This window comes from Genypterus blacodes, unplaced genomic scaffold (assembly GCF_046128005.1).
Source record: "Genypterus blacodes isolate CSIRO-AG114 ecotype Tasmania unplaced genomic scaffold, CSIRO-AGI_Gbla_v1 ptg000056l_1, whole genome shotgun sequence".
Classification (NCBI taxonomy): Eukaryota; Metazoa; Chordata; class Actinopteri; order Ophidiiformes; family Ophidiidae; genus Genypterus; species Genypterus blacodes.
The window spans coordinates 2,885,401-2,913,180 of NW_027466868.1; the positions used below are offsets into that span (position 1 = coordinate 2,885,401).

General features: G+C 49.5%; 1 protein-coding gene and 1 non-coding gene across 8 annotated transcripts; one reads left to right on the top strand and one right to left on the bottom strand.

Annotated features, from left to right (window-relative positions):
• The first annotated feature begins 683 nt into the window (after nucleotides 1-683).
• On the top strand, nucleotides 684-27,100 carry LOC143002341 (CLIP-associating protein 1-B-like). Of its 7 annotated transcripts, none has more exons than XM_076152385.1 (38): nucleotides 684-742; nucleotides 1,468-1,914; nucleotides 3,787-3,865; nucleotides 4,270-4,373; nucleotides 4,505-4,596; nucleotides 4,745-4,820; nucleotides 5,363-5,460; nucleotides 5,778-5,848; nucleotides 11,331-11,471; nucleotides 11,729-11,805; nucleotides 11,950-12,042; nucleotides 12,247-12,392; nucleotides 12,506-12,641; nucleotides 12,758-12,828; nucleotides 13,419-13,478; nucleotides 14,248-14,325; nucleotides 14,406-14,573; nucleotides 14,846-14,889; nucleotides 15,090-15,293; nucleotides 16,287-16,382; nucleotides 16,516-16,707; nucleotides 18,786-18,883; nucleotides 19,247-19,270; nucleotides 19,755-20,002; nucleotides 20,086-20,149; nucleotides 20,536-20,699; nucleotides 20,787-21,009; nucleotides 21,231-21,326; nucleotides 22,052-22,198; nucleotides 22,289-22,395; nucleotides 23,789-23,927; nucleotides 24,103-24,340; nucleotides 24,425-24,478; nucleotides 24,557-24,759; nucleotides 24,839-24,967; nucleotides 25,061-25,267; nucleotides 25,347-25,463; nucleotides 25,558-27,100. In XM_076152385.1, exons 2-38 carry the CDS (start codon nucleotides 1,717-1,719, stop codon nucleotides 25,639-25,641), a joined length of 4,566 nt encoding a protein of 1,521 aa, XP_076008500.1. In that variant the 5' UTR covers nucleotides 684-742; nucleotides 1,468-1,716; the 3' UTR covers nucleotides 25,642-27,100. The 7 variants fall into 7 exon arrangements, with proteins under 7 accessions (XP_076008500.1, XP_076008499.1, XP_076008503.1 ...); XM_076152384.1 differs by lacking the exon at nucleotides 684-742 and adding an exon at nucleotides 768-948; XM_076152386.1 differs by lacking the exon at nucleotides 684-742 and adding an exon at nucleotides 959-1,249.
• On the bottom strand, nucleotides 3,313-3,441 carry LOC143002441 (U4atac minor spliceosomal RNA). The gene has a single exon (XR_012963794.1). It is a non-coding gene; the product is annotated as a U4atac minor spliceosomal RNA (small nuclear RNA).
• Nucleotides 27,101-27,780: the final 680 nt, after the last annotated feature.

A 27,780-nucleotide genomic window follows, 5' to 3' on the forward strand; every position in this document is an offset into this window, starting at 1 on the left:
AAGGAGAACAATTTGACACAAAGTGTAAATACTCCAGTCGTACCTCAGATGTGTAGAGCACAAAAGTATTTCTGTTCTCTCACCTTTGACCTCTGCCGCTGAACAGTTCGCCTGAATCTCGGCTCGCTCCAGATGCCCATTCACCGTGAAATGAACAATTTTTGTTGTCATCCTGCAGCCTGGTCAGATGTGACATTCTTCAGGAATGAAGGGCAGAGTGCTGGATATTGAAATGTAAACCCTGGATATGAAGAAGGCACCTGCAAGTGACAGAGAGCACCACCCAGCCAACCCACCCAGCGCCCACTCACCCCACAGCCTCCCCCTATATTCCTAACAGGGTCTGTCCCTGCAGCTGTTTGTGTCTCCTGGCCAAAATGTGTTTCTTAAAGGGTTAATGATGCGAATGTGAGAAGGGAGACATGTTGTGCTGGTCATCTAAAATAGACCAAAGCTTTCACAGCATCATAAAGACTCTCATTAGACTGTAGTTATGTAATACAACATATTCCATCCACCCTAATTGCACTCATTTAGATTTATTTACATACTCCTTGCTCCTCGTTAGTTCAGTTGAAGGAGTTTGATGTACTAATACTTTCCAGTTTTACAAATTTGAGTTGTATTGAAAAATAGATGGAGTTGTTGTTCCTCAGTCCGGCCGGTAGATGTCGCTGGGGCGCGTTATCTTAAACAACGGGCTCTACGGCATCCATCATGGGACACGTTATGATTTATTATGGTAAAATGAATTCTATATTGTTTAAGTACAATAAGTAAGTTATTATCATCCAACGGAGGCTTGTGGGCATTAAACAAGTTTGTTACCGCAAGTAGCCAATGTTTCCCTAGGCGACTCAAAGACTTGCGGGCTAACTCGCAGTAGTTTGTGGCCAGAAGCAGCAGCGCCTCTTTGACTTTTTCTTGGAAAGGAAAGCAGCCGCTGCGGTGCGTCTTTTACAATCTTTAGCCGGTCACCTCATTAATAAGTCATAAATGAAACAGTTACTGACAGGTTTGTAACGTCACCGGCCGCCGCGGGAGCGAACATTGCTGCCCGGAGCCGCAGTTTACGAGCTAACTTGGCTCGCTTAGCTAACATTAGCTTAAATGTATTTTGTAGTGTTATTAGCCCGATACTGGCTAGTGTTAGCTGCCGTGCTAGCAGGATGCGGGCTAACGTCAGAGCGTAACATTTGTTAATATGTTTTATTATTTACATTTCACCCGCTTTAACCACCCTGCTAATGTAAGTTATTCAATGATTGGTTTGCAAAACTTGGTGCTGTATTTGTATTTCCTAAAGCTTAATTTTTTAACATTAGTTAGCGGAATGTTCATGTCAAAGTGACCGGCTTGTACTTTATTGTACATTATCGGTAACATTGTCTTAAACTCTCAATCTGTGTAAGTGAACTCGCAGCAGCTCATCGTTAACTTTGCTTTTTGTCTTATTGATTTTTGTAGTTACAGTAACTTAAACCCACGGAGGGAGGAAATGGGATCATGAAGCCCGCTCCCTGTGCAGAGCTCCTCAGCTGGGTGTGATGCGGCTCATTCATCAACACTAGCTGCTTCTGAGGTGTACAAAAGGGGACCAGGTGTTATTCTGCAGGCCCGGTCCGCTCCGAGGGTCCTGCTCAACACAACCAAAGGACTCGGGTCTCTCTGAAAGTGTGTCACGGCTCCGAGGCTTCGCTGTCTCGGGCTGTAGCCATGGTTGAGGTCAGCATGGAGTATTTACTGGAGCAGGTGATGCATAAAGACCTGGGGAAGAGGCTGCAGGTAGGCCAGGAGCTCATCGAGCAAATCCTCGACCAGGAGAAGTCCCCAGATCTGGAACAGGACCAAACCATGCTGGACAGGATGGTAGAGGCTGTGGCCAGCTCCTGGGTCAACGCCAGCAATTTTAAGGTGAGGCTGTGTTCTGATTTGGGGGCTCAAGTGCCACCCTTAGTCTTCCAGGTCCCCCCAGTGAAAGGGTCTCCCAGTCCTTGAGCCCAAAGCCATGTTCAGTTTATATCCCAGGTTCCCAGTTGCAGCATGGAATACCTAGTGAAAGCGTTTAAGTATAAAGTAAGATATAAAAGCTGCAGGACTGGTTTACAGAGGACAGATTTGAAGACCCCTGCTCCTGAGGGTCCAGTCCCAACCCTGAAACCGGGGGTGCATGCAGGTGCTTCTCCATTAAGTCATAGGTTCATACATCAACATAAAGACCACTGTAATGTCTGCATGGCAAAGTTACAGTCTACTGTTCTCATAATTATTGGGTTAATTCATAAGTAAAGTGGGCAAACCTGTTTGGTTTAAATGCTTTGATACTATATGTAGACACACAACAACGCTGCCCCTCTTATGGCTGCTTCCTGTCCTGTGCCGCCCTGGAAACAGCCTCTTCCAGTTTCCAGTGATTCTCGTGGGCTGAAATGGGGACGAGGCTCCCATGTGAACGAGACAGGGACTGTGAGCTTAATTTATCAGCACCATTAGCCCAGTTTCAGCTCCTCTGTGCTCGCCACACAGAGACACGCCGTGAAGAAGAAACGCAGCTGAAAGATCGAGCTGCAAAGAAATACACCAGTGTGGAGTTTGACCATTTACAATCTCTTGTTTGTGGAAATGGGTCTGCCTGTAGCTTTTAGCTCCTCTGTCTGCGTGTGTGTGTGTGAGTGGGAGGGAGGGAGTAGGCTCCCATGCTGTTAGTCTAATGGCGCTTGTTAATTGATTGGACGGCAGTAAGCAGGCCTCTGTTCTGTCACATAAATTAAAGGCTGTTTAGCTCTCTGCAAATACAAACACCTTTGTGGCCGAGGCTCAGTGATTGATGGTGAGGTCGGCTCTTACAGCCTCAGCAGCAAGAAACTGGACTGCAAAATATCCCTGAACATCTCCAAACCACCCATGTACTGTAGAAGTGACTTGATGACACATTTACTCTCAGTTTTAATAGTTACTACAGTTTTTGTAGTAATCATTACATCTCCAGTTGACTGTTACTTCCAACGATGAATATTTGTGTTCAAACTAAAGCACTGCATGTGTTCTGACTCAAATAACAGCTCAGGGTCACAGGAATCTTGGAGAACATTGTGTAATGGTCACTGCTACTAATGTCAAAGCTAATATCAGATTTCACTTCCTCTCCAAAGTCAATCTTAGTGTTGCCTTCAGTAATCCAGTATTTGTTGAATTTTATCATGTGGCCTTCTCTCAAATGTTGTAGTGCCAGGAGGTTGCCAGCAGATGGTAGCGAAGAGCAGGCACATGCATTATTATTTCTTACTAACTAACGCTCCCGCTTTTGAGAGTGTTTCCAAAAATTGCACCATAGCCTGAACTCAGAGCTCAGGTGATGCTTATGTGTTGGTATGGTGTCAGCAGGGAAGCTCTCACTACACGTTCATTGAGTTTCCCAAACCACCCCATGACAAGGAAAGTTACAGAGCTGTGCTGCTGATGGAGCCTAGTAACATGTAAACGCCACCTTCACTCAGGGTTCAGATCAGAGTCACTGCTTTCACACACACAGTGAGTCATCAGGCAGCTAGACACAGAATGAATCAGATCCAACCATTTTATATAGATTCCATTGTGTTTGTATGTATGGAAAAGATGAAAGTCTGAGATTACCCATAATCCTTTGCAGCCTCCATTCAAACCAATTGGGTTTTTTTCTTAGATACTCGTTGCACGGCAATTTGTTTTCCAAGCGTCTTTTGTGATGATTGCGGTTCATGTCCCCGGGCCTGTTTGTTGAGTTTGTGTTTGTTTTTGCTGTGTCAGGTGGTTCTGCTGGGCATGGACATCCTGTCGGCTCTGGTCAGCCGACAGCAGGACAGGTTCAGGACTCAGGTTGGCACCGGTGAGCTATGGCACAACATCCCTCAGCATCTCTCAGTCCTGAAAGCAAACATTTAATAAATCTGATGTGTTAATAAATCTAATGTGTACATTTAAGGAGGAAATATATCTTAATATAATTACTTACTGACACTAGTTACTACCAACAGTTTAACACGTTTTAATACGTACATTTAGAATTTAATTTATTCAAGAGAATCTGTTATTTTAGGACCTTTGTACATTATTCTACCTTTGTATTATTCTTAGCCTTAGCAGATGTCCGTACTTCAGACCACAGACAAATGTAACATCTGCTTGCTGCTTCTTTTGATCAACAGAACATTGTTATTGTGTTATTTTCAGCTTCTGAAGTGACTGATGTTGTGGTTTCTAAATATGTTTTGCACGTCCTCTCGCCTCCAGTCCTGCCGAGCCTGATCGATCGCTTAGGAGACGCCAAGGACCAAGTTCGCGACCAGGACCAAGCACTGTTGCTGAAGATCATGGACCAGGCTGCTAATCCACAGGTGGACACACACACACACACACACACCCACAGCAGGTTGTGTTTGGGAGAGCAGCCTCCAGGGTTTTCCGTCCCATTATGTGGCTTAGGTGCAGTAAGCATGTTGTGAATGGTGGATTTGTTCTTTTTCAGTATGTGTGGGAGCGAATAATAGGAGGCTTCAAGCACAAGAACAACAGGACCAGGGAAGGACTCTGCCTTTGCCTCATCTCCACCTTAAATGTGTAAGTTTTCCTACAATCAAAAGCCAACATATTAGCACCAGAGGATTCAGTCTTTACAGCGATACTGAATAGACCTCAGTTTAGGTTGTGTCTTTCAAAGGTTTGATGGTTTGTCTGACCTAGTTGCTGTGTGTTTCTCTATTTCCAGGTTTGGGTCTCAAAGCCTGACGCTCAGTAAAATTGTTCCTCACATCTGTAACCTCCTCGGAGATCCCACAAGTCAGGTACGCAATCAAGCTCCACTTATTCACTCCTGCACATGGTTTAGAGTGAGAAAACAGGAATCTGGTTAAGATACGTTTGTCCTGAGGATGGATATTTACTTTACTCTTGTTGCCAAAGATGAAAGAAAAGGTAAATTTTGAACAACAAAGCACAGATTAAAGGTTAAAATCATTTGTTATGAGCCTTTTGCTCATTTTACGTTGCTCTTCATTAAGAGGGACATTGGCTATCATCACCGGAATCAGACTTCCTGCCTTGAACAGGAAGCCGAGCCCATGACCTTCCTGCAAACAGACACAGACACCGACACCGACACCGACACACACACACACACAGACACACACACAGACACACACACACGCACACACACACACACACACACACACACACACACACACACACACACACACACACACACACACACACACACACACACACACACACACACACACACACACACACACACACACACACACACACACACACACACACACACACTGAAAATGTGTGTTTCTGTTCTGTCTTTGTTGTTGACATGTAGGTTCGTGATGGAGCCATGAACTGCCTCATAGAGATCTACCGCCATGTTGGGGAGCGTGTGAGGATGGACCTGGGGAAGAAGGGTCTGCCTCAGTCCCGGTGGGTTCACATGCATCTGGGCCGGTGCTGGGGTTCTGTGATTGGCTAAGATGATTGTAAAGCTGTTTTGGGTGTTAACTTCCATTTGGGCTTATTAGTGTTTTGTTCTGTTCCATCTGGTGTCACTGTGTGTTTCTGGATGTGGCAGATATTCTGTCGGCCTATTTAATCTGCTCCCTGGAGAGCCGCTGTGTGAAATGAGCTGCTTTCAGTGAGTGCAGGCCCAAAGACACCAGCACCCAGCCCCCCCCCCCCCCGCTGGTTTTGATAAGAACAACATGAGCCACTGCTAATCTGCTGCTCCCGCTCTTCCCCAGGCTCAACGTCATCTTCAGTAGATTTGATGAAGTCCAGCGGTCGGGGAACATGGTCCTGTCCCCTCTGTCAGGTAAGATCATGTCTGCTGTCTCTGCCTGTGTGCTGTTGATCAGTGCTGCTTTAGGTCAGAGGTCAAACTCTAATATTATCTGCAACAGTGCTGTGGCCTTTTTGTTTGTCTTGACTCTAGTTGTTCCCGAGCTAGTAAAGGAAAACAGGAAGTAAAGTCAAACAGCCAGCATGCCTGTAGAGTTCAAACCCGGTTAGAGGCTCGTCAGAGTGTCAGCAGTGCTTTGCCTCCCAGTGACCTCCCTGAGCGGTGGAGGCCTCGTGTTGGTTTCCATCGGTGGCACCAGCGGGGCGTGTTCACCGCCTTTCACTGGGGCAACAGCAACCCGAGCCCGAGTCTTTGTGCCGCAGGAGGCCAGTGGGAAACGTGACCCGGCAGAAAGGTTTGGAAAGGCTGCAGAACTCTTCAGCTGGATTTATCTGAGTCACAGTACGAAAGACTTTATTGATCCCCGGGGGGAAGTGGGTCACGTTACTGTTGCTTTATTCTCTAATATGAAGAGGAGAAGTGTAGAGGGATTATAGTAGAATGTAGCTCCTCTTCTTTGCATTCCGGATGTCCCTGAAGTCCTTTGTTATGTCATTGTTATTTGAATAGCAGTGCAGTCCACACATAGGTAGATGTGATCTGGTCTCCATGTCTGTCCCCTCCAGTAAGTGTGTTTGAGCCTCATATTCAGTTTGAACCCTGGGTTGGTTCAGATTTTGATGTCTTGAAATGGAAGATTTGTATCCTGTAAAACCTTACAACCTCTCTGCGTTTATAAATGTCATGCATTCCCTGAGACCTGGCCCTGAGACCTGGGCTGACAATAACGCTGCCGGCCTTTTCTTTTGAACGCACCCTGGATTTAAATCTACAGCTGACAGGCCCCATTACCGTGGTCACAAGACTCGGCTTTCATCTCCAGGGGCCCCCAAGTAAGAGAAGAGAGACAAGACCGCAGTCCTTTGGGAAAACAATCCTAATTTGTCAGCGGGCTAATTTGGACATAAGGACACCAGACCGTTGTAGTTTACTCCCCCCTCCCCCCTGTTACCTTAGATATGCATGTATGTTGGTGCTGGTGCACTGATTAACCAGGGCATAATCAGTATTGATCTGATCAATGCTGCACAGTTCTAAAGCAGACGTAGAGGCTGCTGTCGCTCTGAAATGAGCTCACAGGGAACAGTAGAACATGAATTCATTGAGAAATTAGGAGGCTAAAGAACCAAGATGCTGAGAATCAGAAAAAAGAGCCAGGAAGAGAGGCTGACAAGGAACAGAAGGGACAGAAGCTTAGAAAACAAGTAAACACAATGAACTGGGACTCTTATTTTGGAGGAGGAGGAGAAGGAGGCGTGTCAGCTGTCATCCCTACAGTCACAAGATCTGCTTGGAGGGGAGGGGGAGGAAGTCGATGCACATTTGAGTGCGACAGGATCAGGATCAGAACTCCAGCACATCCATCAGCACAGTAGAAGCTAACATGAGGGCAGGAAAGTTGCAGAGGTAAATAAATGCATTTATCTTATCATGCGATTCCTAGAGAGTATTTGCCTGCTTATGAGTCTTTTTGATGGAGAAGAGCAGAGCCTGATGGTTAACTAGCATAAACACAGGGACTGCAGCTCAGGGATGTGTTGTTGCTGCTGTGGTGTTGTTGATAACAACATTGTCATCATTTTGCTGGTGAATTCCTGCAAAGCTGCAGTCCGGCTGTGTGACGTCCACGGCTCCAGGAGGTCCTGCAGGGAGGTGAGTGTGTGTGGGGGGGGGGGGTTGAGGACAGGTACCTGAGGGACCAGCCAGCAGGACTTAAGTTGCACCACGAGCACCCTCTTGAATAATGAACACGCTGCAGCAACTCCAACTGAGCAACAACAACGCTGCAGGCACAGCCAGAGTTTAAAGGAATCCTGATCCTTCCAAACTTTACTGGTTTGATAAAAACACAAATGCCTTCTGACCGCTGGGAGACAAAGAAGAAAAGTAACACGCTCATCTGACAAATTATCTTTTCAACTGCTAAGTTGATATTTATTTGTTTATGTTTCAACCTGGTGCCAAACTGAGGAGTTTGAGAAAAGAGCGCCTGGGTCCATCAGTGACATCGCCGCTATGTGTCACCTTGTATTCTGCATGGCATTATGGGAGTTGTTGGCCAGCCTAATGTTATCAGCCCCTGCTGGCGTTGGAGGTCTATTGCAATGCAGGAAATGGTTGAGTATTATCCTCCATGTTCTCCAGCTGCTGCTGTTTGCTCAAGTGTCTCATGTAATTTAAGATTCTTGCAGTTGCTGCTCAGTGATTGAAGGCCTGGTGGGAGAGTTCCTCCCACTTTAGTTCCAGCTGATTGTGAAGTTCAGTCAAGGAACTCCAGGCGTGTTTCCTTTCTTCTGCAAGCTAAGTGGGAATCATCTCTGGAGCTTTGATCACATCAGTGTGGAGTTCATCTTGGAGTTCCATGTCTGATTGTAGCTGCTGTTTGAGTCCCAAACATCCTGGAGCTGACAGCATGGAGCCACAGCTCCAGGTGGAGTTTCTCCTGCTTCCTGATGGGAGCTCCTCCTCTCACTTGCTCTCTCACACTCCCCTGTCTCCTCCTGCTGTGGCCTCTTGAGTGCCTCACCTTTTATCAGCCATGTTGAGAGTGTGCAGCAGCCAGATTTGCCCGTTGGAGTGGTTATGCTGCCATCTTGTGCCTGCAGAGTGCTACTGCATTAACTGTGTGTGTGTGTGTGTGTGTGTGTGTGTGTGTGTGTGTGTGTGTGTGTGTGTGTGTGTGTGTGTGTGTGTGTGTGTGTGTGTGTGTGTGTGTGTGTGTGTGTGTGTGTGTGTGTGTGTGTGTGTGTGTGTGGCAAACCACAGCTTTCCAAGGTCTCAGTGAAACTTAGAAATGGAACTGGGGAATATGACGAGTCATGGAAGAGCAGTATCTGACAGGCGTCTTTGATTATTTGTAGGAATCCTTCAGTGATGAAGGCTGAGCCAATCACAGAGGCTCCTCTCCTCATCCCTGCCTTCTCTCTCTCCTCCCCCTCTCCTGAGTCACAATGCCACGAGCGGTCCCTCATCTCTGACTCCGCCCACATGCTCCACCTCCAAACCTAGTGCCTCTTCGTCCCCTCCTATTGGTAGGCTCCACAACGCCCCCTCCTCCTCCTCCTCCTGTTTGCTTTCATCATATCGTCTCTGTCCCCTCCCCTCCTCTTCCCCCAGCCCAGCCCTGATATGTCACGCTGCTCCTCTCTGCATCACAGACAGAGGAGGACAGTGCATGTGTCTCTGTGAGCGAGCGCGTGTGTGTGTGTGCATGTTGAATTGGACTAGAGGACAGATGTGTAGGGCTGTGTGTGTGTGGGCGGGGGGGGATGAAGATTCAGAGAGTAAGGTGCTGATCGCGTCGACCCTGAGGAGCATCTGAGGCACGTGCGGTCGTCTCTGTCAGCAGAGGGAGTGGCTCCACTCCTCTCCTCTCCTTCCTCTCCTCGTTTCCACGCTCAGCCGGGATGAACCTAGCCGGCAGCCCCCCCAGGAAATATGTGAGGAGCTGGGAGGACGGGAGGACCACCTGACTGTCTCTCTGTCTGTCTGTCTGTCTGGCTCTCTGTCTGCCGGCATGCTGAGGAAGCTGGTCTGCCAGAGGATTTGCTCCTGTAAGCCGCCGCTGCTGCTGCTGCTGCTGCCGTCTCCTCTGGATGCACGTGTCACAGCACAGACACACACACATCTGCTTACATTTGTCTTGTGATGCTTAAACCAGGGGGATGAATGTCTGCCTTCACCCAGAAGTTGTCTTATTTCCTGTCTCATTGTGTGTTTGTGGTTGGCTATTAGTCCCGTCTGAGAGTGACTGCGATTGGTTCTGCACTGTAGAGCAGGAAGAGCATGTGGAAGCAGCCAGCTAAATGTCTTCAGTCAGGCTAAGTGGTTGTTTATGAGAGGAGAGTTTAAGTAGTGAATGTTTTTGTTCTCTACAAAGCGGTGAAGTCATGCATCTACAGTTTACAGGCTGTTATCTATGAGCCACAGTGTGTAAGCGGTGACAAACTCAGGTGACAGGAAATGATCTCTTCATTTTGGGATTAATGGCGTGTGTGTGTGCGTGTGTGCGTGTGTGCGTGTGTGCGTGCGTGTGTGCGTGCGTGCGTGTGTGTGTGTGTGTGTGTGTGTGTGTGTGTGTGTGTGCGTGCGTGTGTGCGTGCGTGCGTGTGTGTGTGTGTGTGTGTGTGTGTGTGTGTGTGTGTGTGCGTGTGCGTGTGTCTCTCTCTCTGACCACAAACTTCAGTGGTGTGTGTATGAAGGATGTGATGCAGCTCTCATGTCTGTCCTGCGTGCAGAGGACAGGAACCTGTTGGACGGCGTCTGTCTGCGGTGGAGTTCAGGATGAAAGAGAACGATGTGTATGAATGCACACAGACCTGCTGAGAGTGAGAGAAACATACGAGTTAGTGTCAGTGAGACAGGTGCAGGTGTGTAGAGTCCTACAAGTTCTATAACTATTTAATTTAACTATTTAAGTACCAAAATATTGTAATCAGATACAAGGCTGAACATACGGCTTATTGATTTGTAATAGCTCAGTAAATGTGTGACCTCTCAGTCAATCTAAGATAGAACAAACTTTATTGATCCTGGAGACAACGTTGTCAAGGCTACAGTCCCATTCATCAAAGTGTTTACCTTCATACTACACACTGAAGACTTGGACAGCTTTAAGCTCGTCCTACACTAAGCACGAGTGTCCTGTTGGTCTTCCTGTGTGGATGATGGAGAGTGTGTGTGGTGTGTTTCCCTGCACAAACACTCACCTTGTGTTGATATTGAGAGGTGTTGCACCACGCTTTGATACTGCAGGGTGGAGGGAACTGCAACCTGATGGCACATGATAGATGGCTGGGCCCTGCTCGTGTGTGTGTGTTGTGTGTGTTGTGTGTGTGTGTGTGTATGTGTGTACTCTGAATAATGAAAGAGGATTGATTGCTGGCTGAGCAGATTCCTTTGCTGAGCAGACTCACGTGAGGCTCAGAATGGAGGAGATTTCCCCGGGCTCTTATTTATTCATGCACCTTATAGCTGAGGACAGGAGCTGTTTAATGTCCACGATGTGATGAAGGCTGAAGAGTAATCCAGTGTTTGACTTTCTCAACATTCAGTAAAGTCAAATAATTTTTGAAGTCTTAAGTCAAATTCTGTGCCTGTAGATGTGAAACTCCTCTTCTGACTCGTGGTTCCTGTGTGCATGTTGGGCTCTCAGATCAGCTGCTATTGGCAACAAATGAAGGAAGGGAGTGTGTAAAGGTTGAACTTGTGTTGCGCAATCAAAACAATTTCCCCTCTGTGGCATGATGACGACGTGTTTCCATGATGTAGGAGGCTTCCCCGCCTGCTTTGCATTGCTGGGATTCTCCACAGTGGCATTGTCTTTGTCTCTCTGTGTGGACGTGTCAAAGACCCTTCTGTTAACCCCGCCCCCCCCTTCTCTCTCCACCTCCAGATAAGAACTTCGAGGACGATGACTCAGTGGATGGCGGCCGCTCCACGTCCTCGTCCAAAGGAGCCTCGGTGTCCGGGCGGAAGGTGGTGAGCATGGCTTCATTTCGACGGACCGGCTCCGCCTCCAGCGCCAAGTCCGCAGGTCAGAGCCCCACACTTCCAGCTGTGTGTTTGGTGTTAAAGGTCATACCTGCACTGACTGAGGCTTAACTTTACATCACAGCTTCAGACTGACGTAATGAAGTCCTCACATACGTCCCTGAAAGTCTTTCATTAGTTCATAATAGTTTTCTGTTCTTTCACACTTCAGCTGCAGTGCTCAGTCAGTGACATCATCAGGAAAGATAAAACAAAACCTTCCTATTGTGACGATCATTTTGGTTGTGGTTCTGTCTTCAGGGCGGGATGGGTCCAGTGCCGGCGCTGTGGATGAGGAAGACTTCATCCATGCCTTTGAGGATGTGCCTACTATGCAGGTGGGAGGTTCTGCTCAACTCCAGCAGGGCAGGAAGAATATCTGAGAGGATTTGGTTTCATCAAAACACTGTTCTCACTTTGAACGCCCATTTTTGCTTCCTGTCTGATCCCACGCTGCCCCCCCCCACCCCCTCTCCCTCTAGATCTACTCAAACAGAGAGGTGGAAGAGGCCATGGCCAAGATCAGAGACGTGCTGTCAGATGACAAGCGAGACTGGGAGCTCCGAGTGGCTGCTGTAAGATATCACAATGTCCTGACACAGAAATGGGGGCTTTAACTCCAGCAACCAGTGTGTTTCAGTTGTGCTTTTGTGTAGCAGCAGCTTTCATGGCAATCTATGACGTATGTCAGCTGGTAGATAAAGATGCCAAGGAGGAAGAGGACTCTCAGTTCTCTGTCGATTCAGTTGCGTTTCTCCCCTCTTCTCTTGTTCTTCCAGCTGAAGAAGATGCGTTCTTTGCTCCTGGCCGGTGCCACGGAGTTCGATTGCTTTCCTCAGCAGCTGCGGCTCATGGAGGCTTCGTTCAAACTCTCTGCCAAGGACCTGCGCTCTCAGGTGGTGAGAGAGGCCTGCATCACTCTGGGGTAAGACCACCATCATCACAGAGTTCACCTTTCCATAGAAGAGAAGTGTTTGTTGTAATGTTTCTTGTTCATAATGCCGGCTGAATATCTGTCTGTGTCCCTCCCGTCTCCAGCTACCTGTCGTCTCTGCTCGGCAGCCGGTTCGACCACGCAGCCGAGGCCGTGATGCCCATCCTCCTTAACCTGGTTCCCAATAGTGCCAAAATCATGGCCACATCTGGCGTGGCTGCCATCCGCCTCATCATCAGAGTAACTCTGTCATTTGTTTTTGAGGAAGATGGATGTTCAGTGCACTTTCTAGTTCAAACTCAGTCTTACAGTGTTGTTTGGACATGGTTTTCACAACAGTGTCCTGTGTTTTGCAGCACACACACTACCCACGACTCATCCCCGTCATCACCAGCAACTGTGCCTCCAAGTCTGTGGCTGTCAGAAGGTGAAGTATCACATATTTAGTTTGTTTCTATATTTCTGTGGCTTTGAACACTAAGATCCAATAACACTAGGATTCACAGCACAAAGACAAACATCATTTAAGAAGGCAGCAGGTGGAAAGCTTCAGTTGTCGGCATCTTGTTGTTCAACCCACACAAAAAAACATACATATCATAAAATACAATCCATGTACTTCATGTGATTCAGTTCTTAGAGAACCACAGCTCAGATCCAGGTAATGAAGTGAAAACAGCCAAGAGAAACGCCCTGAGAGCTGTGAAATGAAGGCAAAAGAGAGAGCAAAGCAGAGAGCAGAGCAGAGAGCAAAGCAGAGAGCAAGAGAGCATGCGTCTGCACTGTAGCGGAGGAGGAGCGGTCGTAGCTTGGAGCGAGGATATTGTTTGTCAGCTTGCATATTACAACAGAGTGACCCATGATTCAATATCTGATCAAACCAGCTGTCATTAAGCATCCAGATGTCCACGATGAAAAACAGACAACAAACCACCACAGGCCTGTTACATCCAAGTGTTGGTTTCATGAAGACAGATTGTTCAGACTGAGCCATAACTCTGTGTGTTCTTCCTCCAGGCGGTGTTTTGAGTTCCTGGAGCGGCTGCTGCAGGAGTGGCCCACCGGCTCTCTGGAGAGGTGAGCAGGGCTGCGCCAACTCACATCAACCAGCATGCTGTGGAGAGTAGAACACACTAAACGGGGCCTCCCAGTCCTGCCATGGGCTCTTGTCGGGGAAATGTGAAACCGCCCCTGTCAAGGTCTAGCTCAGCAGTTTCCATGGCGATGCCAAGGGGATCTCTGTCTGCCCCTAAAAGCCTCATTGTGTTTCCGCCTGGCTGCTTCCTGCTCAGCCGCCGGGGAGAAACCCGACCTGACCCGCCCGTACCAGGGGACAGTTCGGGTTCTCATCGATCGGTCCAGCTGAACGTGTGTGTGTGTGTGTGTGTGTGTGTGTGTGTGTGTGTGTGTGTGTGTGTGTGTGTGTGTGTGTGTGTGTGTGTGTGTGTGTGTGTGTGTGTGTGTGTGTGTGTGTGTGTGTGTGTGTGTGTGTGTGTGTGTGTGTGTGTGTGTGTGTGTGTGTGTGTGTGTGTGTCAAAACTGCTTCCTTTGTCTTCAATAGTTTAGTTACTTTAAAGCAGGTGTATAAAGATTTGAAACTTTGAGACCAATATGTGACGATGATTATCTTCAATCAGTTTTTGAACGCCGTGTAGCTCGGCCATCTTTACAAACAAACCTGAACCCTTTGAATCATTCACTGTTGACACCATAGACCACTATTGAGTGTGTTCACTGTTTAGTGGCTAAAAGAAGACATTATTAATTCATTCTCATTGCTCAATTGAAGCAGAATGACTCCATAGTGACACACACCAGTTTACTCCACTACTCCTCTCTCCTCTAGACATGGCACCGTTCTGATGGAGACCATAAAGAAAGGGATCCACGATGCAGATGCAGAGGCTCGATCTGTGGCCAGAAAGTAAGTGACAAACCTTTATTTCCGCTCAGAGTCACGACTGAGTGAACAGTCATAACCAGCTGGACCCTCTGCCTTCACAGGTGTTACTGGGCTTACCACGCACACTTCAGCCGCGAGGCCGAGCAGCTGTTCCAGGGCCTGGAGTCGTCCTATCAGAAGGCCCTGCAGGCTCACCTGAGGAGCGGGGACAGTGTGATGTCGCTGCCTGTGTCCGATCGCTCCTCCTCCTCTTCCCAGGAGAGCCTCAAGTGAGACACACACACACACACACACCCCGACTCCACTTTGATTGATTTATTTATTGATTTATTTTTACTGGAGACTTGAATGGAGCCGTCAGTCTGTACCTCAAAATGAACACACACTATATGTCTGATAATGACATGTACTTTATACACACACACACACACACACACACACACACACACACACACACACACACACACACACACACACACACACACACACACACACACACACACACACACAGAATATCACCAAGTGCTTCTTTCCTCCTCAGCCGACCGCTCTCTGTGAAAAGCTCCGTTGGAGGCTCGAGCAGATGTAAGGACACACTGCTTCTATTTCTCACACATTCTCTGCATGCCACATTTATTCATTATTATTTATTAGTCTTTGTAAAAACCCTTCCACGCTGCATACATCAGTGAAAGTCTTGAGTAGGCTCAGTTTGTAAAAAGAACACTGCACTCTTGCCCTAGACGACGATACTGAATGTCTTTGTTGGTCCTTGTTGCTTCAAGCCAAACCCTCGCAGGCCAGCAGGGTTCCCGCCTCGGCCTCCACGCCAGCTTCTCTGCAGCGCTCACGCAGCGACGTGGACGTTAACGCGGCGGCCAACGCAACCTCCCGCACCCGAATGCCTCCCGTGTCCTCTGCCGTGCCCTCCTCAGCCTCCCCCTTTAGCTCTGCTTCGGCTCTGCCCCCTGGATCCTATGCTTCTCTAGGTAACACACACTCCCTCATGTGTGTCATTACATCCACCAAGGACGTAATGTCTGTGGGACTGTTTGTTTGTATTTCTCTTTTATGTTGGTCACAGTACTCCAGTTTGTTCCCTGCTCCGACTGGCTGCATTAGTATGAGTAATATTATTTATATTATTTGTATTATTGTCTTACTGATAACAGAAATTCATAGAAAGTTCATAGTTGAGATGTTTGTCCTTTGCTTTGTGAGGTTGTGCTGGAAACATGCGGTCACATCCTAAGATAACAGGTGGAGTGAAGATGTAGTTGGATCCACGTGACCGCGTGTGCGTTCAGTTCACCTCTTGGTCTCGCTCATCTAAAGCTAACCTCTTGATCCCCTGTTGTATCTCTCCTGGGCTCGCCCCCCCCCACCCCCGCACCGTGTGGGCCTCTCTCTCTCTCAGACGCCACGTGGTCTGTGAATGCAGACGGTAAGCTGTGTGTGTTTTCCATATGTGGACAGGGGAACGATCCCCCTCCATAAACCACCTAGGTGTGTGTTCTACCCCCATCAGTGGTGCAATGGTGGTCGTCTGTGATGGAAATGTATCTGCATGCTCTGTGTACGCATGGTGCACTGTACCCTTCCTCCTGGAGCTGAGAAGCTGTCCGTCCATGTGAGGGGTGGGAACACACGAGGGGAGGGATTTTGGCTTTTGAGCTCCAGATTGTGGATTTGACCAAACCTTTGCTTTAACCTGCCCTCTTGTCTCCCGTGTTGCGGATGGAAGGACAGCCCAGTGCAGTCTGATTGGGACAGGACACGCCTCCTTATGAGTTCTTATCCTCACCTGTTTCAGTTCTCAGATTTCTCCTCCTCACAATTCTTTTTTGCATGACATAAGTTTAGGAAATGTGTTGCAGCAAGCTGTGTGTGTGCCGTGTGACTCAGCTGTGATATCGATACGAAGATGTCCCTCACCCTCTCTCTCTCTCCCTCTCCTATCCGTTCCTGCGTCTCGCCCTCAGGCCGCGTGCGAACCAGGAGACAGAGTTCAGGAAACAGCCCGTCTGTGACTGACAGCCGGGGGCGGAGCCGAGGGAAAGTTGTCTCACAGTCCCAGCGTGAGTTTCTTAGCCTTCATAGTTAATAAGGACATCTAATGTTATAGCATTTATCCCAATCAGTGCTCCTTAGTAGTGTTAAAGCCAATGACATCATGCAGAGTTACAGGAGACTCTGCTTTCTCTCTCTCAGCCGGCAGCCGCTCAGGTTCTCCAGGCAGACTGCTGGGCTCCACCTACGGCAGGATCCCCCGGCCCACCATGGGCACCGCCGCCGCCGCAGTCGCCAGCAGCACCACCAGTGGCCTGGGCGACAAGAGCCGGCCCCGGGGCCCCCGCAGCCAGGGCTGCAGCCGGGAAACCAGCCCCACCAGATCAGGCACGGGTGAGGGTATTTTACCCACAGAGCTCCAGATTAGAGCGACCACTGGTGTGTCAGAATCCACAAAGTCATGAATCAAGCAGCTAAGATGACTCAGTCTGACTGCGTTTCTTCTCCCTGGTGACTTATTCCGATTTAAGTCAACACACTACACACACACACACACACCACCAGGCAGCAATATTCCCGTTTCCTTGTCTTCTTCCTCATGTTAATCTCTCTGCAAATTGCCTGCCTAAGTCTGTCTGGTTGTCCCTTCTCTCCTGGCTAACTAACCATTCCTACAGTGTGTCCATGTCTGGCTGGATGTGCTACAAGCTAAAACTCTCCTCCCCGCACTGCTCCCTCTTTCTCTCTCTCTCTCTTGCTCTCTCTCTCTCTCTCTTTCTCTCTCCCGCCGCCTCGTCCCCCCCGTCAGCCCGAAGCCGAATCCCCCGACCAAGTATGAGTCAAGGCTGCAGCCGCGAAACCAGTCGCGAGAGCAGCCGAGACACCAGCCCCGCCCGGGGATTCTCCCCCCTGGGTGAGTACGGTGCCAAACACCCCCAAACCTCAGGCTGTGCTTGACTCAAGTTCATACATGGAGATAGAAATCAAGACATCAGTCTTTTAAGATGTTATCTGCTGCCGGTTCCTTGGTTCCCAGATTTGCTGGCACAAAAGTAAAAACGTACTGACAGGTGCCATAATGATAAAGTATTCAGTCTTCTTATCTCCCATATGTGTGTGTGCCTCTAGCCTCATTCTCTGCATGCTGTGTGTGTATACTGTAAATGCTCTCCTGTCCGGTTCTGTCTCTGGTCTTCCTTTCACTCTAACATTCACTGTGTGACACTCAAATACTGAAGTTGAGCGTCACCTCTTACCTTGACTTCTTCCTCCAGCGACTCGCCGTCACTCCCGTTCAACCAGCGCCCTGTCCTCTGCAGAGTGCTACTCAGGTGAACAGTGAGGCGGTTTCACCAAGCCCACTTACTCTGTGAGCCAGATAACAGATCTCACACACACGTTCAGTACACAGAGAGCCGCTGAAACCACAGGAAACACACCTGCTGGATGTGAGCGCTGCGTCAGAGAGGCAGACTCAGTTTCTGCTTTATACAACTGTGTTGGAACAGTTTCACAGTGAGAGTTTGATTTCCTATGATGATGAAGTGGTGTCTAGTGGCGGTGGTACTGCCTGTAGTTTAGTAATTGTGCATAGAAGAAGAGCGACAGGAGATCCAAAGCAGAGGCGATAATCTTCATCATCCTTCAGTCTGCAGACCTTTGAGTGGCATCATCAGTAAGTTTATTGTTAACCCTTACACTCAGACTTCTTTAGCGTAGCTGTCTGTGAGAGCTCAGCAGCAGCATATAGAACTCTAGACATCTTATCTGGCTCACCCGGTAGCGGTGCTTAGTGAAGCGGCTCCCTGCATGTCCGTCTCCCCGCAGAGTCATCATCAGTCAGACTCAACGGGCAAATAAACATCATTCACACCTGCACACACAATGATGCACAGTTCTCCATGGATACTGTTTCTTTACCACAAAGAGAAATCTGCTCAGAGGAAACTGTGACGTCATCGTTTTGCTTCCGGCTCTTTTTCTTATTTTATTTCATTTCATACTCATTCTTATTTTACCTTCACTTGTATGCACTCTGTGATGTCAGATTTTGTTGGACTGGCAGTTAAATATTTGCTGGCCTTTGTTTAAGTTTTAGTTGCTGTAGTTGCACTTTTTATTTGATTGTATTGTTGTTTTATTTTAAAGTGTTCTGTCTTTGTTGTGGTTCTTCTCCTGACATGCTGAGCTCCACCCAGCTGCTTTGAGTGGGGTCTGACATGTCAAACAACAGTAATGAAGTCATCTTCTTATAAGAAATGTTGTGTAGACGACGCCCAACCTGCTGACTCGACAAAAACAGGACAAACTCACTCTGCAATCTGAAACATTTCTTCTTCATTTGGCTTTGTGTTGGATCCTGCTGAAAGCGCCCACAAACATTTCAACCAGTCAGTGTGGATGTTCTTACCCTGGATTATGGATCTAATGAAGTATTTCTCCCCTTTTCTTTGATCCCCCTGCACCTTCAGACCGATTGTCCCATCAGGCTCGCATCTCGGCCTCCGTCAACGCCATGAGAATCCTCAACACCGGCACGGAGGTGGAGGCGGCTGTGGCCGATGCTTTGGTGAGAGCCCAGGTCATGTTTCATCTCACACACTCCATAGAACAAGGAGTGTCAGTGTGACCACATAACCCTCTGAAGTCACCAGGACGAGGCGCTTCATTTGAGACAATTCTGCTGTAGGAAAAGAACCTGAATTGAACAAATTACAAGTGGAAGTGAAGGTGAAGGAATGTTGAGTCGACATATTTAGGGCCTTGTTTATAGATTCCAAATGTGTTAGAGCTGTTCAGACTAAAGTGCAGATTGTTGACTTCAGAGTGTTAAAGTCTGGATAATGACATCGTCTCTCTAAGAGTCACTAAGTGCGTGAATGTGATTTGTTAATGTAATGTCCTCCTTTTTGCTCTTTTTGGTAAATTTCAGCTCTTAGGAGATTCGAGGAGTAAGGTACCTGATCTACTTTAGAGTTCACCCATCCTGCCACTGCATGCAGAGCCTGTGCATCTACATTTAACATCATAGAGACGTAGTTTAGTTCATAGCCAAACTCAGAATAAGTGCTTTGTGCGGTCACACAGGATCAGAGCTGACGTCTCTCTGTCGTGGCGTCCTGCACAAACAAAGCTGAGCCACAGTAGTTTGGATCATCTGCTCTTCAAACCTTTTTGTCTTGTCTCCCCTTGAAGTCAAGACGTTGCTTACTGCCTGAGGAAGTGAATAATCTGTAGTGTCCATCATCCTAATATAACTCCATTCATTCACACTGCATGTTGTTCATCCATGTAGAGTCATGCTGCGTGCCTCTACATGGCTGCTGTCCTTTAGCTGCATGGTAGCCTTAGCTCCTCTGCAAACAAACAGACAGCTGGTGCCGCTGTCCTCTCCCTGTCTCACACCCCCCCTCACCTCTTCTGGTCTTTGTTTCACTTAGCGGAGGCCGGCCAGACGCAGGTTTGAGTCGCCGGGAATGTACTCTGACGACGATGCCAACAGTGACGCCTCCAGCGCCTGCTCGGAGCGCTCCTACAGCTCGCGTAACGGCGGCATGGCACCGCACTACCTGAGGCAGACGGAGGATGTGGCCGAGGTGCTGAACCACTGCGCCAGCGCCAACTGGTCTGAGCGAAAGGAGGGACTCCTGGGCCTGCAGAACCTGCTGAAGAGCCAGAGGATGCTCAGGTGAGAGCGGGTCAGAGGTCTGATGGTTTGAAGCTTCTGGTGTCATGACTGGTTCAGGTGATTGAGCTTTCTGTCCATCACAGTCGTGTGGAGCTGAAGAGGCTCTGTGAGATCTTCACCAGGATGTTTGCAGACCCACACAGCAAGGTAAAGCCTGCATTTCTTACTGGTTGACCGTAAATAGAATAGTACTGGAAGGATTTGACTGTCGAGACTGAAACACCCAGCACCTGACCTCCAGCTGAAGCCTTCTGGGTGGAGGTGGAGCAGCAGGAAGGAGAGCTCAGCCTGCTGTCTGCTAATGAAAGACTACAACTAACTGGAGTGTTTGTTTTTCATTGCATGCGTCTTGGTTGCTGTGGACTCTAACACCACCATCAGAGAGTAAGTGTTCAGTCTGTCTGCTCTCATTCTAACACCTCCCTGAGTCACTCCCTTGTTCACTCCCCTCCTTGCCTTTTGCTTTCCTGTGGCCTACTCCCCCTCTCTTCATCATCTTTCTCTCTCTCTCTCCTCCTCTCTCTCTCTGTCAGGTCTTCAGTATGTTCCTGGAGACTCTGGTGGACTTCATAACCCTGCACAGAGAGGACCTTCAGGACTGGCTCTTCGTCCTGCTCACTCAGCTGCTGAAGAAGATGGGCGCCGACCTGCTGGGCTCCGTCCAGGCCAAAGTCCAGAAGGCTTTGGACGTCACCAGGTCAGACAGCGGGCGCAGCCTCACCTGAAAGGTCTGTGTGTGCGTCCGTCTCTGCCCCTGTGCCTGATCCCTGTCCTCTCTCTGAAGGGACTCCTTCCCGTTCGAGCAGCAGTTCAACATCCTGATGCGGTTCATCGTGGATCAGACCCAGACGCCCAACCTCAAGGTGAAGGTGGCCATCCTCCGCTACATCGAGGCCTTGGCCAGGCAGATGGACCCGGGAGACTTCTCCAACTCCAGCGAGACGCGCCTCGCCGTGTCGCGCATCATCACCTGGACGACGGAGCCCAAAAGCTCCGACGTCAGGAAGGTCAGTAGGCGGGTCTGTGACAGGAAACTGTTTCCTTTATCATTTGTTTCCCCCTTTAACCTCTTAAACTCCAGGCTGTGCAGGTCCTGTGGCTTAAAACAGCATTTGCAGAGTTTAAGAGGTTAAATGCCATTTTTGTGTTTGAGTCCTGTTCTGCTTTCTGTTCTTTTCCTTTTGATTTTTTTCCCACTTCCGTTTCTCCGTTCCCCTGAAACGCCCAGACCCTCCAGAATTGGGCTGGGGAGGATTTCTCTGGGCGACCCAGCACGGTGGCCTCTCTGCCCGGGGAGGCCAACCTGGAGGAGAGGTGTAAGCAGGTAGAGACAGCATGACTCCTCCCCCTTTATGCTGCTCTAACCCGGCTCATGCTGGATTCAGCTTTCAGCCTGAAGGCCAGAATGTTCTTACTGAGTGAAAACGTAACTGCTGCCCATGAACATGGAGACTAACTGCTGCTGCAGGACTCACAGCTGAATGAACGACTACAGTCCAACCTAACATGGTTACATGAGAGTCAAATACTCACATGAGAAGAATTGAAGAGGACTCGTCACTCATTAGAGCTCTTTGACCTCTGCCAAGGTCATCAAACTACACAGATCTCTTTTACCCTGCTGAACCTTGACGGAGGTCATAAACGTTTCCATTTCCTGTTCCAGAGGACAGAACCTGGTTGTCCTGACAGCAGGTTTAGCTTCACACACTGCAGGGGCACAAACTGCTGCTTACGCCTGTCGACCTTTAACCCCTGAGATGATCCTGATCGTAAACTGAAATGCTCTTTCTTCTCCGTCGGGGTCGTGCATGAGTCGTGCACCTATGCTTTGATTTGTCCGCTTGGTGATTTGATTGGTTTGATGAAAGGAATTCCCAGTGTTTGACTAACGATGACGTAATGATGTTATGGAGCTGCTGCATGATCCAAACAGGAGATTTTAGCTGATGTGCTTATTATTATGCTCCCATAATACACATACGAGTGAGCAGCAGAGGACTGGAGTCTGATGTGTGTGTCTGTGTGTGTGTGTGTGTGTGTGTCCAGGCTGCTCAGGTGGTTCTGATCGCCCTGTTTGAGCTGAACACTCCAGAGTTCACCATGCTGCTGGGAGCGCTGCCCAAAACCTTCCAGGACGGCACCACCAAGCTGCTGCACAACCACCTGAGGAACACCAGCATCAGCGTCGGCATGGTAACACGCACACACACACATCTGAACCTAACCCCGGGGTCTTCACTCGGTGCGGGTAGATGAAGTTGTCCGTCTCTTGTGGTCCCTCAGGCGTCTCCCAGTAACTCGGCGGGCCGGACGGCTCCTCGCCAGCCCGGCAGCCGCGGCAGCCCGCTCACCTCGCCCACCAACTGCTCCCACGGAGGACTGTCCCCCAGGTACGCACGTCTGAAACAGGTGGCAGCAGGGTCAGACTGCAGTTCTGCGTTTTGTCCGATAGAAATGTCGCCTGCGGCAACAATCTGAACAAGGTCCTATTTGATCCAAAGTCATCTTCATCATCATTCTACCCTCATTTCTATCGTTCTTCAAGCACGGAAATTGCAATCATGGCTCTGGTTTGTGTTATAATACAGTTTGCTCTTATATGGTCACAGGATGGAAGTGTGTTTGACTTTGTTATCAGTTTCACAGTAAAGTGAAGTGACATCATAATGAAGTGTAGACGGATGTGAGGTCTGATGGTTTCCTCCTACTAACACTGAGCTCCCAGCTTCTCCTTCTCCTTTTCTCACACTTTGTATTCTCCTCTGTCTGGGGCCACCTTCCTCCTCCTCCTCTTCCTCCTCCTCCTCCTCCTCCTCCTCCCCCTTCCCTCCCCTCTCGGGCCGGTGGCAGCCGGCTCTGGGGCTGGAGTGCCGACGGGCTCTCCAAGCACCCTCCTCCTCCTCCTCCTCCTCCCCCTCCCCCCTTTCCCTCCCCTCTCCCCCACTCCTCCTCCCTCAAGGCCCTGCGGAGAGCTTACTCACCCAGGTAACCCTGCCCCCCTCTTCCTCCCCCTGTTAAGGTGTTTTCTTTACGGTACAGAGAAGAACTCGAGCTCTCAGGTTTAGTAATTCTTCCAAACTCCCTCTGATGTTGCGGGACATCAGCTGATCTCAGAGAGCTCCTGGTGTTTCTCTCTGTACTGTAAACGTCCTAACGTCTGCTTGGCCGAGCCGTTTGTGCCTCCATCAGCTCAAACTGTCCCAACTACATCCGTCTGGTTTCTCCTTGGGCTTAATGTGGCAGAAATGCAAAGTAACAGAAAGTGTGTCAGTGTGTGTCTCTGTGTGCGACCGGCCCGCTTGTCTCTCCCCCGTGTCGATCTGTCTGCCTGCACGGCTCTGCACCTGTGATGATCCCGTCTGTGTCCCAGTCTGAACTCAAGCAGTGAAGTCATATCTCTCTCCTCCTCCTCATCGATGTGATTGTGCAATAATGCAGGAAAGGGATGGAACAAAGACACATTCATTACAATCTGAGTTTTTATTCTCCACTTATTTGCTTTTTGTTGAGGATTCTTCAACTTAATGATGTCATCAAGTCTGGGAAGGTTTTTTCCTTTTTTACTCTTTTAGAATTCAAAATAGCTGAATCATTTTATTGAGCCTCATTGAGCTTCATAGATGGATCTGGATTCTTCCAGCACAGAATCCACAACTGCTCTTCATTCAGGTCCAACCAGAGTCCCCCCCCCCCCCCCCCCCATGACCCTCTGCTTTGAGTTGCTCTCCTCTGTCCTTGTTGTTGATTCAATCCGTCGTGAACATCCTGTTTCCCCTCCTGCAGCATGATGGAGTACGACAGCGAGAACCTGAACTCGGAGGAGATCTACAGCTCCCTGCGCGGCGTCACTGAGGCCATCCAGAACTTCAGCTTCCGCAGCCAAGAAGACCTGATGGAGCCGCTGCGTCGAGACGGCAAGACGGTGAGGAGACTTGGACCAAAGCACAGGAAGCAACATGGAGGAGCTTAGGTTCTGTGTGTTTGCAGACACAGGAGAAGTTAAAGTGTAGTTGAAGTTGTTAAACTCGTCTATAAAGTGAAACCTGATACCAGACGGTGTTTGCTGATGTTAAGCAACATGCCTGCTGTCCTTCCAGTCTGGGATCGGGGCGTCGTCAGACTCTGATCCGCGGCCCGCCGGTGATGTGTTGGAGGGCGGACGCACGGCCCTGGACAACAAGACGTCGCTGCTGAACACGCCTTCCCCGCGCTCCTTCGCCGGCCCGCGTTTCCGTGACTACAACCCGTACAACTACACGGACAGCATCAGCACGCTGGACAAAGCCTCCCTGAAGGGGGCGCTGTACGAGGACACGGTGGAGCAGCTGCGAGACGGTGAGGGAGGAACCTCAGGGTCCTGTGGACTCCCTGTGGTGTCTCAGGGCGTTCCATTTAGACTTCTCTCTTTATGCTCTTCAGGTCGCCGACAAGACTGTGGAGAGAACAAGATCCAGAACCCAAAGAGCTTCCCAGGTAACCACGCTTTTATAAAGGTGGCATTCTGCTGCGTTGGTCTGTGTGTTGACCTTTGCCCTCTGTCCGGGGTCACAGCGGCTCCGGCCGAGCAGCTGGAGCTGGTGGGCGAGCTGCTGAAGGAGATGTCCCAGGGCCAGGCGGGCGAGCGCGGGCCGGAGGAGCGGCGCGGCACGCTGCTGGAGCTGCTGAAGGTGGCACGAGAGGACAGCCTGGTGATCTGGGAGGAGCACTTCAAGACCATGCTGCTGCTGCTGCTGGAGACGCTGGGAGACAAAGACGTAAGGACGCCAGACGCTCACAGGTTTACTTTAGTGCTCTTACGTGGTTCCTTCCTTTAATCTCTGCCGCTCCCCTCAGCACACCATCCGAGCTCTGTCACTACGCGTCCTCAAGGAGATCCTGAGGAACCAGCCGGCCCGCTTCAAGAACTACGCCGAGCTCACCATCATGAAGGCGCTGGAGGCCCACAAAGACTCGCACAAGGAGGTGAGGATGAAGATGAAACACATCCCGAGTCACACGCAGGAAGTCTGTGCGTCGTTTTAACATCGATTCTCCTTCGCTTCTCGCCCGACAAAGGTGGTGCGTGCGGCGGAGGAGGCAGCCTCTACCATGGCGAGCTCCATCCACCCGGAGCAGTGCATCAAGGTGCTCTGCCCCATCGTGCAGACGGCCGACTACCCCATCAACCTGGCCGCCATCAAGATGCAGACGCGGGCCATCGAGCGCATCACCAAGGAGCCGCTGCACCAGCTGCTGCCCGACATCATACCTGGACTCCTGCAGGTAAGAAAGAGGAAGGCGGCGTCTGGCGTCCCGCACGATTCCGTCCAGAACGATCTGACGGCCGTCTTTGTCCTCGCAGGGCTACGACAACACGGAGAGCAGCGTGAGGAAGGCCAGCGTGTTCTGCCTGGTGGCCATCTACTCTGTGATCGGGGAGGAGCTGAAACCCTACCTGGCTCAGCTGACCGGCAGCAAGGTACACACACACACACACACACACACACACACACACACACACACACACACACACACACACACACCTTGACCCCCCCTGCTGTACCCACCCACAGATGAAACTGCTCAACCTGTACATCAAGAGGGCTCAGACCACCACCAGCAACAGCAGCAGCTCCTCCGACATCTCCTCCTACTAGTTTCCGACGCCTCCAGACCGTCTCACCCCGTCTCACCCCGTCTCACCCCGTCTCCCCGGGGTGCAGGTTGGACCCCAGAGCGCCGGTGTGTCTCAGGGGAGCATATGGGGATGGAACAGGACCAGCACCCTGTGCCCCGTAACTCAACACTCGTCACAACCGACCCACCTTCTCTTCTCACAATCATGCGTTAACAAGTTAAGTTCATTCCATCGGTTGATCACTTTTCCATCCCCATGTTGTGTGAGGTCCCAGCAGCTTAGATGTTAGATTAGATGAAGGGTCGAGCCTCGGTAGCTGCTGCTTTTCACCCAAGATGCAATCGATATGATCTTCTGGGGTTCTTTTGAAAGGTTTCTATGGGTCCAGTATGAGATCCTGGTCCCTGAGGAGCTCCAGAAGGCTCCTGGACTCCATCAGAAGGTGGTGCAGACCTCTAATGTAGATGTCTAGCACTTCCTTTTAGGCTCCAGGAGCTTTCACCGCTGCTTCCATTCACCTGGAGCGTCTCCTCTGTGGACACACACACACACACACACACACACACACACACACACACACACACACACACACACACACACACACACACACACACACACACACAGGACGGAGTCACATTCGGACCGAGTTTCACCGCAAGCACCGTCTTTGCCTCCAACACGTCATTTGAGTTGCCTGATGGAACCACGTGAACCTTAACCGCTCTGCGCTCGCCGCCACTTCATGTTGTAGGAAAAATGTTTGAAGGAATCTTAGCAGGAGAGGAGCCGGAGTGTGTAGACGGCCTTCCTCCCACCCGAGTGTGTGTGTGTGGGTCTGAATCCCTCACACTCACACTCACACTCACACTCGGAGAAGCACTAATGTAGCTCCGCCTGCTTCACGTGTCACTCAGTGTTTCCTGTCTCCTCTTTGCTCGTTCCCTTAACCCGGCTGAAGGAGTTTAGCTTTGACACATCGTACCTTATAGTATACTGAATGTAAAGAGCTTTGAATGACGGTCGCTCTCGCCTGTTTCTTCTTAAACCGCTGCCTCACGGATCAGTCAGATGAGAGCAGCGTGCGCACACACACACACACACACACACACACGAGGCCGATGGGAAGCTTCCATTTCTATTCTACTGTCGCGCCGAAACTGTGAAATCAGATATGATTGAAGTTTTACTGCAAACGATCATTTGGCTGGCCAATGATTCGATCTCTAAATACTGAGCGGAGGATTTTACCGTTTTTATTTAAAAGTGAATCACATCTGGAGGAAGGATTTGTTCTTTTATTTGAAGGTTTATTAAATTAAACTGTGGGTCTCTTAGACCAGGCAGGGGAGCTCTGAGCCGGTTTCAAAGAAAAGCTTCTAAAGACTACTGTGATCACGCCCACACACACACACACACACACACACACACACACACACACACACACACACACACACACACACACACACACACACACACACCTCAAAGGCTCATTTGTTTTATTGAATCGGTGGGGTTGATGTTTTAATGTAAATGATGGTTGAACAAAGAAGCTCCTCCTGTAAAAGCAACAACTTCTTCCTAAATTGAATGTAAAGTCGCTCCAAATGTGAAGTGGTGCTCTTATGCAAATGAGCTCAGATCTAAACGGGACGGCGGACAATCGGGAGAGATTTGATGACTCGACTAATGGGATTGTTGATTGGTTGATTGCGCAATAATAAAGTGCCAGCATTCGGGGGGGAGAGTTCCCATTTAAAAAGTAGAAAAGGCGGTGTGTGTGTGAGAGTTTGATCCTGGGACGTTAGCAATAAAACCCTTTTCACGTTGAAGCACTGTAAATGAAACATGTCCCTCCTTTGAGACGCTCCATGTACAGAAGTGTGGTCTTTTTTTAATAAGTGCACCTATAAAACTGTTACAGCTGCTTAATTTAATACTAACAAAGTGTCTGACCACACTGTGTTTGGACTTTACTGAGGAGGAAGAGAGGAACACACCTTAACGACTGAGAGGCTGCCTGAGGGACACTTTAAGCTCCGCCCAGCTGGGGGAGCGGGCGGACGCAGAAACAAACAAACAAAACGCTCCCTTTCTTTTTATGTGACATGAAGGTTCTGCATTTCCAGCTCCAGGTTTCCAATTCTGATGCTTCCGACGT